At 38.9% G+C, this 17,548-nt stretch overlaps 1 protein-coding gene across 1 annotated transcript in view; it reads left to right on the top strand.

Annotated features, from left to right (window-relative positions):
- The first annotated feature begins 3,257 nt into the window (after nucleotides 1-3,257).
- LOC122642758 (calcium-dependent protein kinase 2-like) overlaps nucleotides 3,258-17,548 on the top strand; it is a 31,301-nt gene continuing 17,010 nt past the window's right edge. The window contains exons 1-7 of the mRNA XM_043836337.1: nucleotides 3,258-3,316; nucleotides 3,391-4,199; nucleotides 7,018-7,161; nucleotides 7,297-7,449; nucleotides 8,006-8,121; nucleotides 8,709-8,876; nucleotides 8,967-9,094. Of these exons, the coding sequence (XP_043692272.1) occupies nucleotides 3,425-4,199; nucleotides 7,018-7,161; nucleotides 7,297-7,449; nucleotides 8,006-8,121; nucleotides 8,709-8,876; nucleotides 8,967-9,094 (1,484 nt within the window). The 5' untranslated portion in view covers nucleotides 3,258-3,316; nucleotides 3,391-3,424. The remainder of the gene's footprint in view (nucleotides 3,317-3,390; nucleotides 4,200-7,017; nucleotides 7,162-7,296; nucleotides 7,450-8,005; nucleotides 8,122-8,708; nucleotides 8,877-8,966; nucleotides 9,095-17,548) is intronic.

Here is a 17,548-nt window from a genome sequence, read left to right as displayed (position 1 = left end):
TAAGCCCCCACTTATACGAAACCATGCCTATTGTTGTCACTCTTAATAATGGCGTTGTGAGAAAATTTTCCCTTAATATGATATAGATCAATTACTAACACATCAAATAAGAACAAAAATACAAAAGAACTAGACATTTGGACCGATATTGAAGATTTTAGTAACTAGTTTGCTAGCAATCATCTGGTTTGTTGACAATAGTATGTGTTCCCTCTTTTGCTACAAATATCTAGATTTTTCTTTTTTAGATAAACACACTATTTTTTTTGGTAAATATTGCTATAAAAGATTGCATGATATGTATCTTACCTATAAACTTTATAGGACAGTTTAGTCACATATCCAGGAGATGTAACTACATTTCCAAACAACAAAAAGGAGATGTAATTAGATGTTTTAATATAATTAATAAAAGGGATTTTTACAATTATCATCCCAAAAACTTTCATATCTACTATTACCCCCCTCCAAAAAAAACTTTCAAACAACTGCTACCCTCCCCTGTTGCATACTTAATGACTAAGTGACCCCCACCGTTACAAACTCGTAACGGAGGGGGTTAGTAGTGATACTGTGCCATTGTCAAGGAATATGTAGGACCAAAATGCCCTTCATCCAAAGTGAAATATAACAATCTTCAAAGGTTCCTCTTCACTTCCTCTTCACTTCACCTGTTGTAGCAAACCGGAGGAAGAAGAACTTCGTTGGCGGCGGTGCAGCACCCATCCCCTCTTCTCATCCGACTTTCTGGTCGTCGACATCCGTTTCGAATGACGGATTCTTCGAGCTCTCTGCTCTACGTACGTCTGCTCCTCTTTCTCTCTCTCTCTCTCTCTCTGATTTCTCTATAGAACACGAAACCCAATGACATATCAAGAGGGAAGGAAATATAGTAAAAAATTTTAAAAATCCAATAAAAAATTCGACTTCAGAAACGAAAATTTCATTTCAATTCTCAACTCAGAGGTCAGATTTATCAGTTTCGGATTCATCCAAAATTCGCTCTATTGTCTGTTTGTCTGTCGCATGGACAAAAACGAGCGGAGCTCAAAGATATCAAAGGTCAGATTTTCAATTAATCCGTTCTTTCCATAAAATCTTCTATTTTTAATCCCCTGTTTTTCCAATTTTGGTTCAGATTTATTGTTCTTCACTCTCACATATAGACTATCACACTCTCTCTTTATTAGGGTTTCTGTTTATTTATTTTGGTATTATTTTCAGTTTCCTTCTGTGTGTAATGGAGATCTTCTTCGGATTGGGTGTCCTCTGCTACCTTATTCTCATCATGTTTTCTACTACTGTGTTGCATTTGTGCGTTCAGGCATGGAGATGTTAATAGGAGAAGAGGTAAGGTTAGGTTTTTTAGATTTGATATGGGCTGTGGAGGGTCCAAAGTAGATGATTTGCCTCTGGTGACTCTTTGCAAAAAGAGGAAAGAATACATCAAAGCTACCGTCGATCACTGCTACGCCCTCGCTTCTAGTCACGTTGCGTACTTTGGGTCACTGAAAGACGTCGGCGAAGCTCTCTGTCGATTCGTCGAAGAGGAACTGGTCATCGGTGTTGGATCTTCCCCTCCATCTTCTCTAGTCCTCACTCTGCCATCAGACGAAGGAAAAAAAAAAAAGACAATAAGGATTCGTCTTCGTCGACTTCTCTCTCGCAATGAGAAGAGGGGATGGGTGCTGTAGCACCGCCGACGAAGTTCTTCTTCCTCCGGTTTGCTGCAACAGGTGAGGTGAAGAGGAAGTGAAGAGGAACCTTTGAAGATTGTTATATTTCACTTTGGATGAAGGGCATTTTGGTCCTACATATTTCGTGACAACGGCACAGTATCATTACTAACCCCCTCTGTTACGGGTTTGTAACCGTGGGGGTCGCTTAGTCATTAGTATGCAACAGGGGAGGATAGTAGTTGTTTGAAAGTTTTTGGGAGGGTAATAGTAGATATGATAGTTTTTGGGATGGTAATTGTAAATATCCCTTAATAAAGTATGAAATAGTCTCATTCATAATTTACATGAAATGTTTTTTTAACGAGGAGAGTTTTTGTACACGATCGAGCATGGTGACGATCGTGCTTTTAACTATTGAATGGGCATGATCGATTGATCATGTATAGTACACGACCCTTCATCTCCATCCAACACAACCCTGTACAAAACCCTTTTACCTTTTATAATTTAAATGTTTAAATTTCTTTTAGCTAACCCAAACGTGAGTTGAAATCATGTCATTTTCTTGTTTTTTTATTGGACCGTCCTCTATAGGTGAAAGGTTTGTGAACCATGGTGGGTGAACCATGGTTTTAGTGCATGATATAGGAATGAATATCGGTAATCTGCAAAATCGATACAATACCGATATGATATCGGCCTTGAACGATTGTATTAGAAAAAATTAACCCTGAATCTCCTTAAAAAATAAGTTTTCTGACCATTTTAGCCCTTATCCGTACTATACTACCGATATGGCATCGGCACGGTAACAAACTATTGATATTGGTGACTAGCAAAACCGATATGTATCGTCCAATACGGACAATACGATACCGATACTTAGAACCATGTAACATGCGAAGTGCGCTACTCCTTGAGGTTTAAATGTTTAAAACTTATCCGTTTGTTTGTGCTTTTGCAGAAAGTTTTAATTATAGCCTTAAGGCTTAAAGCTTTAAGGCTTGACTATATTAACGGGTTTGGTGCATTGTGACATTTGTGTACTTCAACTCTGCAAGTCTGCAATAGCAGATTAGCAGTAGAAGGAAGGTTGCAGTTGGCAAGAAAAGCTACAGGACGAGAAGCGAAGGAAGGGAAGGGAAGGCTCTTCCTTCTTTTCACCATAATCTACAGAGTACGGATATCCTTATCGTTTATTACTTTGAAAAACGACACCTGGGAAGACACAACTGAAAGAAAGTCTAATAAGAGATTATTCATCAAACCACTTTTTCTTTGTCGGCCTCTGTTGATTCATACCTCTTTCTTTTCTCCAATCCTTACGCCTCTTCTCCACCTCTCTCTCTCTCCCCCTTACCTCTTCTTCCCTGTTCTAAAATAAAGCCTGACTTGTAGTTTCAATTACTTTCCCATTAATTTTTTCCTTTTTGTTTTTAAGTTTGTTCTAAGTCTCCGATGTGCTCATGTGCCAGCCCTGATCTCTCCTTTAAAATCAACTTCAGTACCTGAAATCTGGTCCCGATATCAGAAGCCCAAATTGGTTTTTTTCTAAGATCTCTCTGACGGCCGCCACCCTCATCCCATTTCTTTTTCGCCTACAATATCAATTTCAGCTCTGGAATCTGATCTGGGTTCTCTTTGCAGCATTCAGAGTACACGAATCCTTCAAAAATAATCTCTCAAGTCCTTAGTTTTGATCCTTTCTTCGCTCTTGAAATCGTAAATTCGGGCTTTACTTAGCCATGGGTCTCTGTTTCAGCAAGGGCAAGGTTCAGGAAACAACTAAACCAAATGCTAATCGGTACAGACCAATAGGAAACGAAGGCGTCGGTGGCGGTGGAGGATTTGCGGCAAGGCATCAACAGAGAACTCAGCAACCTATGGTTCAGCAGTCCGAAGCTCCTGACCAGCAAACCCACCCGGTACCTGTAAAGCGGCCGGCACCGGTACAGCCGCCTGCTCCTTCCCCTTTAAAGCAGCCTTCTCCTCATGCAGTTGTTCACAAGCCAGATACCATTCTAGGAAAGCCATTGGAGGACGTGAAGTCGTATTATACTCTTGGCAACGAACTGGGTAGGGGTCAATTTGGGGTGACCTACCTCTGCACAGAGAACTCGACTGGCCACACTTATGCCTGCAAGTCCATATTAAAGAGGAAACTTGTCACTAAGAATGATAAGGAAGACATTAAAAGGGAGATTCAGATCCTGCAACATGTAACTGGGCAGCCTAACATTGTGGAATTTCGCGGTGCTTTTGAGGATTTGCAATCAGTTCACCTTGTCATGGAGCTCTGCGCCGGTGGAGAGCTCTTTGATCGGATTATTGCGAAAGGGCACTACTCTGAGAGGGCAGCTGCCTCCATATTCAGGTCCATTGTCAATGTTGTCCACATCTGCCATTTCATGGGTGTGATGCATCGAGATCTCAAGCCTGAGAATTTCTTGCTTTCCAGCAAGGACGAAGGAGCCATGCTGAAGGCCACCGACTTTGGGTTATCTGTCTTTATTGAGGGAGGTGAGTTCCTTCATCTTCTTCTTCTGTTTTTCATTCTGTTTGGTATAGTTTTGTCTTAGTCTCTTGAAATTGTGTCAAAACAAGACCTCTTAGTTAGCCATATATTGAAGAAAAGACCTCTGAACTATGCTGGCTGTTTTGACTTCATCATTTCATCACAGAATTTCTTCAGGGGATTGTGTTTTCCCATCAAATTATCCAAGAACCAAATTTGTTAATATTATAATATAACTGTCCAAATTATTTGACAAAGAACAAGTTGACGGATGAGTGGCACAAGGATTGCATCACACATTCCATCTTGGCGATAGATGAGGAATAGTTGACTCAGATGGTTCAGTAATGTTCATCCAAGAGCAATGGCTTCTCGGCTGAGGCGTGCGACCTAGCAAGTTGAAGGCGCTAAAAGGACAAGGTGGAGCAAGAATAATGTGTGGAAGTAAGGAGTGCTCACTTTATGGTCATATTGTGGAAAATCTACGGCCTTGGATGGAGTTATCTGGAGGAACAGGAATTGTGTGGCCAACCCCACTTAGTTGGGAGAAAGACTAAATTGAATTCATTTGAGTTAATGAAGTTTCATTGTATAGGTTAAAGGTGTTTTAATAAGCAGATGAATGAAAGAAAGTCCTGTCACTCCTTAAATTTTCATCTAGAAATTCAGTTGCCTACAATCACTACCAGGTGTTATATACTGATATAATGGAACCTATTCCACTGTTTAGGGTAATTTTTGTAAATGCACATGCAAGGAAGCATAGTTTCAGAGAAAGATGAAGGGTAAGTTTTGATATACATGGAATAGAATTAAAAATATAAAGTATTGGCTGTACTTGTGCATTTTCTCTCTCTTCTGTCCTCCCTTTGAGGTCTCCGTGCTTCTTCAAGTTCATCATAAGGGCGACTAGAGTTAACCACAGATGTTTGAACTTGAGTTGAAAAGATTTAACATTTTGGAAGAAGTCAGCATCTGCTAGTGCTGTCATTGGCTGACGTGAGAATTACTATAACTCGATTTCATAATAGCTATAAGCACTGCTGATTTTGGAATACCCTGGGAGCGCACTATATACAAACTCCTAATTTAATTCCTCAAGGACTAGTTATAGATGATTTAACTACACACTCTTCTCATTAAGATGCTTGTAAGAAGGTTCCCTAATCTTCCATAGTAAATTTAGCACTTTGAATAAAACTTAACAGGTCAAGTCCAACGAGTTGGGCTCACGTTCACGTATGTGAGCGTACGAGAACTGCTCCCAGCTGTTCAGATGGAATCCATCCATGTAGGTCCCACAAAGTGGATTCCATCTGAACAGCTGGGAGCCGCTCATGTACGTGAACTTGAGCTGGACTCGAGTCCAACCCCCTCCCCTCCTCCCCCCCCCCCCCCCACAAAAAAAAAAAAAAGAAAGAAAAAGAAGAAGAAGAAAGGCTGAGAACTCCCTTCATAAATTCATAATAAAGCTAGAAAGTAGAAATGATTTACAGGTCTTTAAAGCATTGTTCTTCTTTCTGCTATTCCATGTAATTGTGGGCGATAAGGTGCAACACTCTTATGAATTATATTTATTTGATTTATTTTTATTTTTAAATCTCGACCTGTTATTGCCAGCAATGGTTCGATATAGAATCCATGTGCTGTTGCCACCTTTTTCTTTCTCAGTTTTGTGGTGTATCTATCTTAAGATTGATGTAAGGATTCAATTTGATGTAATATACTAATATTGCTGTATACTCTCGATTAAAGTCAGAGCTTGGGTCTGGAAGTATTGTAATAAAAAGAAAAAGATTGTATATATATCACCGAATCAGGCCAATTGGATTTCGAGGAATTAAAATGAAGTATCCTATTTTTCTACTAAAAACTAACCGAAAACAATGAAGTGTAGAAAAGTTTAGCACTTATAGACTGAAAACTTCTTGAAGCTCGCTGACCTTAATCAACTGGAAGAAGGTGTGGGGGAAAATACCATCTGTAAAATATATTACAGCCTCCAGCAGTTTGTCACCATTCACAGATCTTTGTTGGAATCTACTCCAAGTACTCAAGTTACTGGTACTCAAATTGTAGGCAGGATTGAATTTAATAGAGTTCTCACAATCAGAGAAAAAGTAAAATGGACTAGGGAATGATCTGAGAAGAAAGACATAAAAAGTAACTATAAATTCCTCTCCGACTTCTTCTGTAGGTTTTTGTTTTTTGCAAAGGGAGTAAGACCCCCTTGTTTTAGACCCATGAGCATCTCCAAAACAACAGAGTAACTGCTGACAAAAAGGTAGAAATGGTACTAGTATATGATTACCTTTCTCCACATCATCCTTTGATAACCAATGCTTCTCTATGTTCTGCTGAGTCTGTCATAACAGTTTCCTGGAAGAATGCTAACCCCTTAGATGGCCTTCCGTAATCCCTAGGTTGTCTCCCCTAGGACAAACCCAAAGGATTTGTAATTTGAAGGTCTATTGTTCACCACAAAAAGAGCTATTTTTGAACTTTAGTTATGTTGACCAATGTTCCTCTGCATGATAATTTGTTTTCAATTTACTAAAGGAGTTTAATTGTTCAATTTTCCCCTTCTTTTGCCAATGATGAAGTGTACTTGTGTTTTAAATCCATTGTAAGGTAGTGTCCTTGATAAAAAAGGTTGTTTGGCATATTAATTCTCACTAATCTTTGTCTTCTATTTGGTTCTGCCAATCTGCCCTCCCTATCTTATGGATTTGTGTGGTTTTCCTAAATGTTTCTTTAAAGCAATAACTATTTCTCTCCAATTGCATAAGTTTGACGTTGAAGGACCTCCTATGAATGTGCTAGGCAAGATGTACCGAGACATGGTTGGGAGTGCTTACTATGTTGCTCCTGAAGTCCTACGGCGTAACTATGGGAAGGAAATCGATATTTGGAGCGCAGGAGTTATCTTATATATTCTACTCAGTGGTGTTCCTCCTTTCTGGGCTGGTAAAGTAATGAAACGATCTCTTCTTCATGCTAAAACATTAGCACTCTCTCTTGTAGTATAGAGGATCCTTTTTATTTTCGGGTGGAAATTGGAATGTGTTGGATTTATTTAGCTGTAATGCTTGAATATTGCAGAAACGGAGAAGGGAATATTTGATGAGATATTAAAAGGAGATATAGACTTTCTAAGTGACCCTTGGCCATCAATATCAAGCAGTGCCAAAGATCTGGTCAGAAAGATGCTAACACAAGATCCAAAAAAGCGGATTTCTTCAGCACAAATTCTTGGTATTTTCCTCTCTTGATTAACTTTATTGTTTTATCTTATTATGGGGACTATTAATTTATTTTATTTTTAGTTGATATTCTTGGTATGAATGTTTGTCAGGATATTAATTAGGTTTTATCAGGAGTTATACATCTTAGCAGTTATTGTTATTTAAGCACCTTAAAAGGCATTGTAATTTGTCAACTGCTAAACTGGACTATAAAATCTACTTTATCAAAGTTATTTTTGATTTAAGTATAGGTATCATATTTTTAGTGGCATTACTTATTGTAAGTTAAATTCTGTAAGGTTTATATTGCTTCCCAAAAACCTTATATATTATATACTATAAAAATATGGCTGCAAGCAAAAAAATAATACAAGGAAAAAGCCCACCTGCTCTCTGACAGTTCAAGGAAGTGTGATTATCGCAACAACTTAATGTGTCAGCAAATCCTTAGATTCATAAGCCAGTTTGGCATGATACATTCACATTCTGTGGGTAACATTGCAGTTAATTTTACATAGAACTATGATGCTCATGTCCTAATCCATTTCAATAAAATAATGATCCAGAGCACTCATGGCTGAGAGAAGATGGCGAAGCATCAGACAAACCAATAGACAGTGCAGTTCTCTCTAGGATGAAGCAATTCAGGGCGATGAACAAGCTCAAGAAGCTTGCACTGAAGGTTAGTTATTAATCTATGTTCAGGGAATTCCATTTACAAAAAAACAATAAAGGAAGAGGAAGAGGCAAGACTAACTTCATGTGACACTTGGTTGCATGGGCATTAGAGCATTTTTGTCTATTCTGAATCAAAAGGATTTTAATAGCAGACACCCTCTTTGCTCTGACAAGCATGTAGCATGCATCTCTGATGATCCTGCAAATGAGATCTCTTGGGTGGAAATTAACATGATTGCATGATCATATTATAAATCTATTATTTTCTTTTGAAGCTTATAAAAGCTGTGGGTATAAACTCCAAATGTATGGCACAGTGAAGGAGGATGCTTTGTTGCATTTTCCCGTCCTTTTGTTCCAGTTCAATGTCCCATACACTGATTTGTGTATAAAAAGTTATCCTTTTGCACTACGAGATATTTGGATCATCATACGTCCAGGTTTTTCTGAGATACCAAGTTGGCAAAGAGACATATGTTCCAGAATATGTTTCATAGGTTTTTGAATGATATAAATATGCATTACTCATTAACAAAATGGTCTGAATTTGAAATTATTTCTGAAATCTTGATGACTTAGAACCTTTTCTAGGTGATTGCGGAAAATCTTTCTGAAGAAGAAATTAAAGGGCTGAAGGAAATGTTTGCGAACATGGACACGGACAACAGTGGTACAATCACTTACGAAGAATTGAAGGCAGGGTTGGCTCGACTTGGATCAAAGCTATCGGAAGCTGAAGTTCGGCAACTAATGGAAGCTGTAAGATAAAATAAATCTTCAGCTCCCATCACTTTGGTTATCTTCTTTATCTCAGCCATCATTCCTTGACTAATGTCCTCTACATTTCAGACTGATGTTGATGGAAATGGTACAATCGACTACCTTGAATTCATCACCGCTACAATGCATAGACACAGGCTAGAACGGGATGAGCATCTATACAAAGCGTTTCAGTATTTCGATAAAGATAATAGTGGGTCAGTACTTTCTCCCCAACCTCCCAAAATAAGAATGTTCTATTCCTTATGTTCTTTTTCTTTTCTTTCAGATTTTTCTTCTCTTCTCTCTCTCAGCCTTATCCCAACTAAATGGAGTCAACTATATGGATCCTTTTCGCCAGTTAATTTTTATTCAGTCATACTTGTTGCTATGATTAGTAAATATGGGGACGGCAAAAAACAGATATGGATATGTACAGGTGTTAAACGGGTCTAGAGTTAAATAATACTTTAAAAAATTCAGAAAAATGCATATGGTCAAAATTTAAATTCAGAAAAATGCATATGGTCAAAATTCTTAGGAACAGAACTTGGAAATATGCAAATGGTAAAAATTCTTAAACATTTTTTATTTAAAAATCCAGGACAAAAAATACATACATAATCTTTATCACAATTGAACTTGTAGAACCAGAGAATGTAAGAAGAGAAGAGAAGAGAAGAGATGGGAGGTAAAGGGGAACTGCTTAGGAACAGAACTCGATACCTTGCAGTTCCCCCCAAAGACTTTATTTATAATAAGGAGTACATAGATAGATTCCTAATCCTACTAGGAATCAGAATTAGAAATAAACAATGACATAACTAGGAAACCTACTTAATGACTAATCGTAATCATAATAGGAACATTAAATATAAATCTTGATTAGTGGGAATCTCCCTACTATCGAGTTACACAATATACTCCATGGTACATAATTAACACTCCCCCTCAAGCTGGAGGATACAAATCACCCAGGCCCAGCTTAGAACAACCTTTTCGAAAAGTAGGACCAAACAGTGGTTTGGTAAACATATCACCGAGCTGATTACTAGACGAAACAAATGGAGTAGAAATCAACTTTTTCATATCGTCTCTCACAAAATGACAATCAACTTCAATATGCTTGGTCCTATCATGAAACACTAGATTGCTTGCAATATTAATAACAATTTGATTATCACAAAACATGTTCATAGTTTGAGTAATTGGAAACCCCAACTCTTGAAACAATGATTTTAACCACATTAACTCAGCTGTGGTATGAGTCATTGTCCGATACTCAGCCTCAGCACTAGATCTAGTCACAGAAGTTTGTTTCTTGTTTTTCCAGGTGACTAAATTACCACCCACAAAGGTACAATAACTAGTAGCAGATCGCCTATCACCAGCCCAATTAACATCAGAAAACCCAACCAGATCAATGCTCCGATTAGGTCGATAAATAAGCCCTTTACCTGGAGCTCCTTTTAGGTTTCGTAATATACGACAATCCGCATCCTAGTGAATCTTCTTTGGTGATTGCATAAATTAACTGATGACCCCAACAACAAAAGATATATTTGGTCGCGTAACAATGAGATAAATAAGTTTTCCAACCCATCTTCTATACCAGTGCATATCTTCAAAATCTTCACTCTCACTAAACCAAACTTTTGATGAGGATCCATGGGAGTATCAACCGGTTTAGAAGCAAGCATTCCAGTCTCAGACAAAAAGGTCTAGCACATATTTTCTTTGTGATAGACTAATTCTTTTCTTGCTCCACAAAACCTCAATACCTAGAAATCACTTGAGAGAACCTAAGTCTTTCATCTGAAAATGTTGATGAAGACAGGTTTTAACTTGGGCAATACCAGACACATCGTTGCCTGATATAATAATATCATTCACATAAGCAACCAACACAACCAATTTTGAATTATGGTGACAAACAAAGACTGAATGATCAAAATAACACTGTGAGAACCCACAATGAGTGACTATGGAACCGAATTATCAAACCATGCTCTTGAAGATTGTTTCAATCCATAGATGGCCTTATGAAGTTTGCACACTTTGGCGGAATTCTCCCCCTGAGCAACATACCCTGGAGGTTGCTCCATATAAACCTCCTCTTGAAGATCACCAATGAGAAAAACATTTTTAATATCCATCTAATACAAGGGCCAATCTCAGTTGACAGCTAGAGAGATAAGCACGTGAACAAAATTTAAACGGGTGACAGGCATGAAGGTTTCAAAATAATCCACATCATAAGTTTGACTATATCCTTTAGCAACCAATTTTGTCTGAAGTCGCTCAATAGATCCATTAGGATTGTACTTTAATAGTATATACCCATCGACACTTGATAAGGTCCTTCTCAGGCATAGCTATCAAGGCGGGAAGGCGGCCATGGCGTTTTAGAGGGTAAAAAAATCAAGGCGACACCACCATGGCGGCAAGGCGTCTGCCATGGCGCCCAAGGAGTCCAAGGCGACCAAGGAGCTTGGACGCCATGGCGATGCCTTGATAACTATGTTCCCAGGCATCTTTAGCAAGAGTATAAAACATCACATTGGATGCAATACTGCAATAGCAGGTTCAATACTATTCCATAACCATATTTTGATAGTAGAGTTCTCACGCATCCACTCATCATAAGCTGTGAATGTGGTAGGATCTTTTGGATTAGTAGTAGGAGGATCATCAGTAATGTACTTCAGTTTTCCTTTGGCAAGTATGTATGCCTGTACTGCCTGGGCCCATAGTTCGAGAGCTCGCGAGATCTCGGCGAGTTTCCTGGTTTTTTGAGAAACCGAGACGAGTTGGCATATGAGTTGCAAAAGTACAACAACTCGACCGAGATCTCGCCGAGTTCTCGAGATCTCGAGAATCTCGACCCAAACTCCTTTATATGAGTGCTAGATCTCGAGATCTTGGTGGAAAATCTTGGTATACAGACACTTATTTAGGCCAGGAACTACGACAAATGCAAATACCCCCCTATTTGAATCCAATAAAAATAGTTAAAAAATCAAATTCCAAAAGGAAAAAAAGTCAACCCCCCAGTTCAAGAACAAAAACTGGATTTTCGGCGGTAGGTGCAATTTTCAACTTTCTAATGCTGGGTTTTTTCTCAAATCTAAAAATTCCATAAATCTTAATATGGTAAAACATTGCTAAAAACCAAAAGTGCGGTAAAATATTCATTTGTTTAGATGTCTAAGAAAATATTTTCATTCAGAGCAATTTTGACAGTATTCGTGCACACCAAATTAAGTTTGACCGGTACATAACTCCTATTTGGACTTTGTTTTTGCAAAATCTGATAGTGCCATTGTGTTTAAATGGCCTAAAATAGGCTGAATACCAAGTTTCAAACCCAAACTAGGTCTAAAATCCACCGAGTTGAGGCTTCGAGTCGAAGAAAAAAAAATGCACCAACTCGGCGAGATCTCGACTCGACTCGGTTTTTCAAGGGACCGAGTTGGTACCGAGTTCCGAGTTTTAGTACCTTGCCTGGGCCATAAGAGGTAGTTGGAAACACCGAAGAGTTTAATAGTAGTAATCTGGACTTGGACATTGTCCGTTAGTGGTTTAGGATCAGCCATTAGAGCAATTGATAAAAAACACTGCAGAAAAATAGTAGCAGCATTAGTTGAATCATAACCGGCACTCAAAAAAGACCAGAAATACGGTTTAAAACTCAAAATCTCAACAGGTCAGATTGAACTAAAAAAATGGATGGAAAAATGTATTTGGAAGGGGAATAAGATCCCAAAATTTCACAATAATGTGCTGAGTCGATTGTGAGGAATTTAATTTGTAAAAGTCTGAAACCTTACCCTAAACAGGGTATCACATGGAGTGAGAAGAACTGTACTTGGATGAGATCGAAGAGTCTGGCCAGACTCAAACCTTTTATCGAGATGGCCTTCAAGTATTAACAATCCACCTTCAAAGTTTAATAGGGATCCACTGCTTGGATCAGAAATAATTGTAACCTGCGAAATTAGAGAATGAAAGGAAGAGAAGAAGAACTCACATAACCGTGAGCAGTCTAATTGATTTCATAGAGAATGAGATGTACAAGATAAATATAGAGTTAGGGGCAAAACAGTAAAAGACCCCCGTACATAACTTGAGACTAAGAAGGCTCTCAGTATTAGAGCCAGACGCTAATCCTGAGAGCCACTATCGGCCCACATACTAATATCTAACACTCCCCCTCAAGCTGGAGCATATATATCTATCATGCCCAGCTTGTTACAAATATAATCAATCCACCCACTACCCAAATGCTTCGTAAACACATCTGCCAGCTGCTCTCCGGTTCTAACATGACTTGAAAGAATTAACCTATTCTGCATCTTCTCAGTTCTCATGAACAAAATGACAGTCCACCTCAATATGCTTTGTCCTCTCATGAAATACAGGATTGGAAGCAATATGAATTGCTACCTGATTATCACACCATAGTTGCATGGGAACTGAAATTTTAAAACCCAACTCAGATAACAATTGTTGTATCCACATCAACTCACATGTCAAGTGTGCCATAGCTCTATATTCTGATTCAACACTAGAGTGGGCTACTATACTCTGTTTCTTGCTTTTCCAAGAAACAAGGTTTCCTCCAACAAATGTGTAGTACCTTGTAGTCGATCTCCTATCAGTTGGAGATCCTGCCCAATCAGCATCCGAAAATCCTTCAACTCGGTTGTGACCATGATCTCGATAAACCACTCCTCTACTTGGAGCCTTTTTAAGATATCATAGATACGAATAACTACATCCCAATGAGAAGTCCGAGGAGAAGAAAGAAATTGGCTCATCACGCTAACAGGAAAAGCAATATCTGGTTAGGTAACTGTTAAATAGTTCAACTTACCCACCAGTCTTCTATACCTCTCCGGATAATCAAGAACATCTCCCCCTTTAGCAGTAAGTTTCACATTGTGATCCATAAGAGAGTCAATAGGCTTAGACCCAAGCATGCCCGTTTCAGTAAATAAGTCCAAAACACAATTCCTCTGCGAAAGAAACACTCCCTTCTGATTGAACTGCTTCAATTCCCAGAAAGTACTTCAACTTGCCCAAATCTTTAGTTTGAAATTTTTGCTGTAGATATGACTTCAAATCCACAGTACTTGCTGAATCATCACCATTAATGATAATACCATCAACATAAATTATCATAAAAATCCTCCCTACAGTTGATTGCCTATAGAAGAAAGAATGATTACCACCACATCTAGACAAACCAAACTCCAGAACAACTTCAGTAAAACGCCCAAACCACACTCGAGGAAACTGTTTTAGTCCATATAAGGACTTTTTCAATCTACAAACCAGACCAGACTCCCCCTGAGCAACAAACCTCGGAGGTTGTTCCATATACACCTCTTTTTGCAAAGTATCATGCAAGAAGGCATTTTTGAAATCCAACTGAAACAAGGGCCAATGACCAGTATCAACAAGAGAGATCAGAATATGCACAGAAGCAAGCTTGGAAATCGGAGAAAAGGTATCCAAATAATTAACACCATACACCTGTGCATACCCCTTCGCCACTAGTCGTGCTTTCAAACGAGCAAGAGAGCCAGCGGGGTTAACCTTCACAACATATACCCATCTGCAACCAATAGCAGTCTTCCCTGGGGCCAGCGGAACAAGTTCCCAAGTCTGATTCACATCTAAGGTCGACAACTCTTCTTCCATAGCTGTCCTCCAAGCGGGGCTAGATAATGCTGTAGTCACAGACTTAGGTAAGGGATGGACATCAACAGTAGACAAAAAAGAATGGAAACGGGAGGACAAACCAGAATATGAAACATAATTAGAAATAGAATGTTGAGTACAGCAACGAGTACCTTTTCGCCTAGCAATAGGAAGATCAAGGTAAAAAACAACTGGGTTAGCTGGAGGACGATTTTCATGAGGACTTGCGGTGGAAGATGTGATAGAGTCCGCAAGTACAGTAGGGGCAGCAGTGACCTTCGGTTGGCGGCTGTAAACCTGGGTAACAGGAGGGCGTTGACAAGGAGCAGCTGGAGCAAAACCCTATGACAATGGAGACTGAAGAATCTAAATGGGAAAATCATCATCTAACTCGGTTGCATCGACTGGTTCAGCATGATATGGAGTGGATTCAAAGAAAGACACATCACCTGTGACAAAATATTTGTGCAACAGGAGAATAACATCGATAACCCTTTTGAGTACAAGAGTGATCAAGAAAGATGCATTTAATTGCCTTAGGATCTAGCTTGAACAGACCTATTCGATGATTACGAACAAAACAAACACATCCAAATATGCGAGGTGGTAAGCGAAATAGTGGTTTAGTAGGAAACAACAACGAATGAGGAATGCCACCCTTTAAGATGGAAGATGGCATGCGATTAATAAGATAACATTCTGTCAAAATAGCATCAACCCAGAAAAACTTAGAAACTTGCATCTCAAACAGCAGAGAACAAGTAACCTCCATTAAATGCCTATTCTTCCGTTCAGTCCACACCATTCTGTTGGGGTGTGTCAGATGAAGAAGACTGATGGATAATACCACGCTGAACCATAAATGCAGAAAAAGGGGCAGAATAATACTCTTTGGCATTGGCACTATGCAAAATGTTCACACACACCCCAAATTGATTATGAACTTAAAAAACACAGGCACAAATAATAGAGAATAACTCTGAACGATTTTTCATTAAATATATGTTAATTTGGTAACATGAATATTTTGGGCTAAATTAGCTTACTTTCCATTGAGAGATAGTAGGGTATTTATACATAAAATGATAAGGATCTGGTGGCATGATTGCCTCCTTAATCTGAGGGATATGATTCCCTAGGTTAATACAATGTAACTGTACAATTCAAAATTCAAATGTTGTACACTCATACATTCCAAAAATAACTACAAGGATAAGGCTGAATTGATGGCATGCGTTGGCATAGATAAGACTCCCCCTCAAGTTGGAGCGTGTAGATTTTCAACACCCAACTTGGATGCTAGAAACCGGAATTGATCTTGACCAAGGGCCTTTGTGAATATATCTGCTATTTGTTATCCTGTGGCAATCTTTGTTGGTTGTATTAAACCAGCTTGTAATTTTTCTCGAACAAGGTGACAATCGATTTTGATATGCTTTGTTCGTTCGTGAAACACTGGATTTGCTGAAACGTGGACGGCTGCTTGATTGTCACAATGAAGTGGAATAGGAAGAGAATGTTGCAGACCAATGTCCTAAAGTAGGGATGTCAACCATGTTAATTCACAAGTGACATTGGCCATTGCACGATATTCGGCTTCAGCTGAAGAACGAGAAATCGTGTGTTGTTTCTTAGTCTTCCAAGAGACTAAGCTGGATCCAAAAAATATACAATATTCAGTGGTGGATCGGCGAGTCATTGGACAACTTGCCCAGTCTGAATCACAGTATGCACGTAGCTGAAGGTTCAACTCAGCTTGGAAATAAATGCCTTGCCCTGGAGTAGTCTTCAAGTATCGAAGCAAGCGGTGAGCAGCATCAAGATGAGTTTTCCTTGGTTGATGCATGAATTGACTAAGAATATTGACAGCCTGAACAATATCGGGTCGTGTCACTCTGAGATAAATCAAACGGCCCATTAGGCGGCGATAAGTTGAAGGATCATCTAATAAGTCACCACTGTCGGCTGTGAGCTTGAGATTGAGTTCCATAGGGGTGTTTGTAGGTTGTATACCTGTATAGCCGCTATCTTGAAGTATGTCAAGCATATACTTGTGCTGACATAAGAAAAGTCTCTTTTTGGATCAAGCAACTTCAATGCCCAAAAAGTATTTCAATGTACCAAGATCCTTGATTTTGAAATTTTGAGGTAGCATGTTTTGCACCTGTTTGATCAACGAGGAGCTTGATCCTGTGATCACAATATCATCAACATACAATAAAACAAATATTGTTTGCCCATCCCTTCGTAAGATGAATAAAGAATGATCTGCCGTTGAGTGAACAAACCCATAAACACATAATGATTCTGAGAATTTATAAAACCATTGGCGAGACGCCTGTTTAGGCTATATAGGGACTTGTGGAGACGACAAACCAGAGTCTCTCCCTTTCTACGATATCTAGGGGGGGCATCATGTATACCTCTTCATCAAGATCGCCATGGAGGAAGGCGTTATTAACATCCATTTGAAGTAGAGGCCACCCTTTAGTAGTTGCAATGGGCAAGTAAAACACGGACAGTGACCAACTTTGCTACAGGGGCAAAGGTATCATGATAATCAATTCCTTTAAGTTGTGTGTATTCCTTTGCCACAAGGCACGCTTTATAGCTCTCAATAGTGCCATCTAATTTCCGTTTGATTTTGTAGACCCATTTTGATCTAATGGGTTTCTTCCCTGGTGGAAGGGGAACAAGAGACCATGTTTTGTTGGTATTCAAAGCATCTATTTCAGCCTGCACAGTTGTATGCTACTCTGCAAATTTCATAGCCTTAGAGAAATTATAAGGTTCACTTTGAGAAACAATAGATGAAAGAAAGGCCAAATGAGGATTTTTGAAACGGTTATATTGGAGAAAAGAACTAATGGGGTAGGGTGTTACTGAACCTGAAATTGAAGAAGACATTAGCGATGTGGGAAGAGAACATTTGTAATCCTTGAGATAACCCGGGCATTGCCGATTGC

The sequence above is a fragment of the Telopea speciosissima genome, chromosome 10 (assembly GCF_018873765.1).
Source record: "Telopea speciosissima isolate NSW1024214 ecotype Mountain lineage chromosome 10, Tspe_v1, whole genome shotgun sequence".
Taxonomy (NCBI): domain Eukaryota; kingdom Viridiplantae; phylum Streptophyta; class Magnoliopsida; order Proteales; family Proteaceae; genus Telopea; species Telopea speciosissima.
This window is presented reverse-complemented; position numbering and strand designations above follow the sequence as displayed.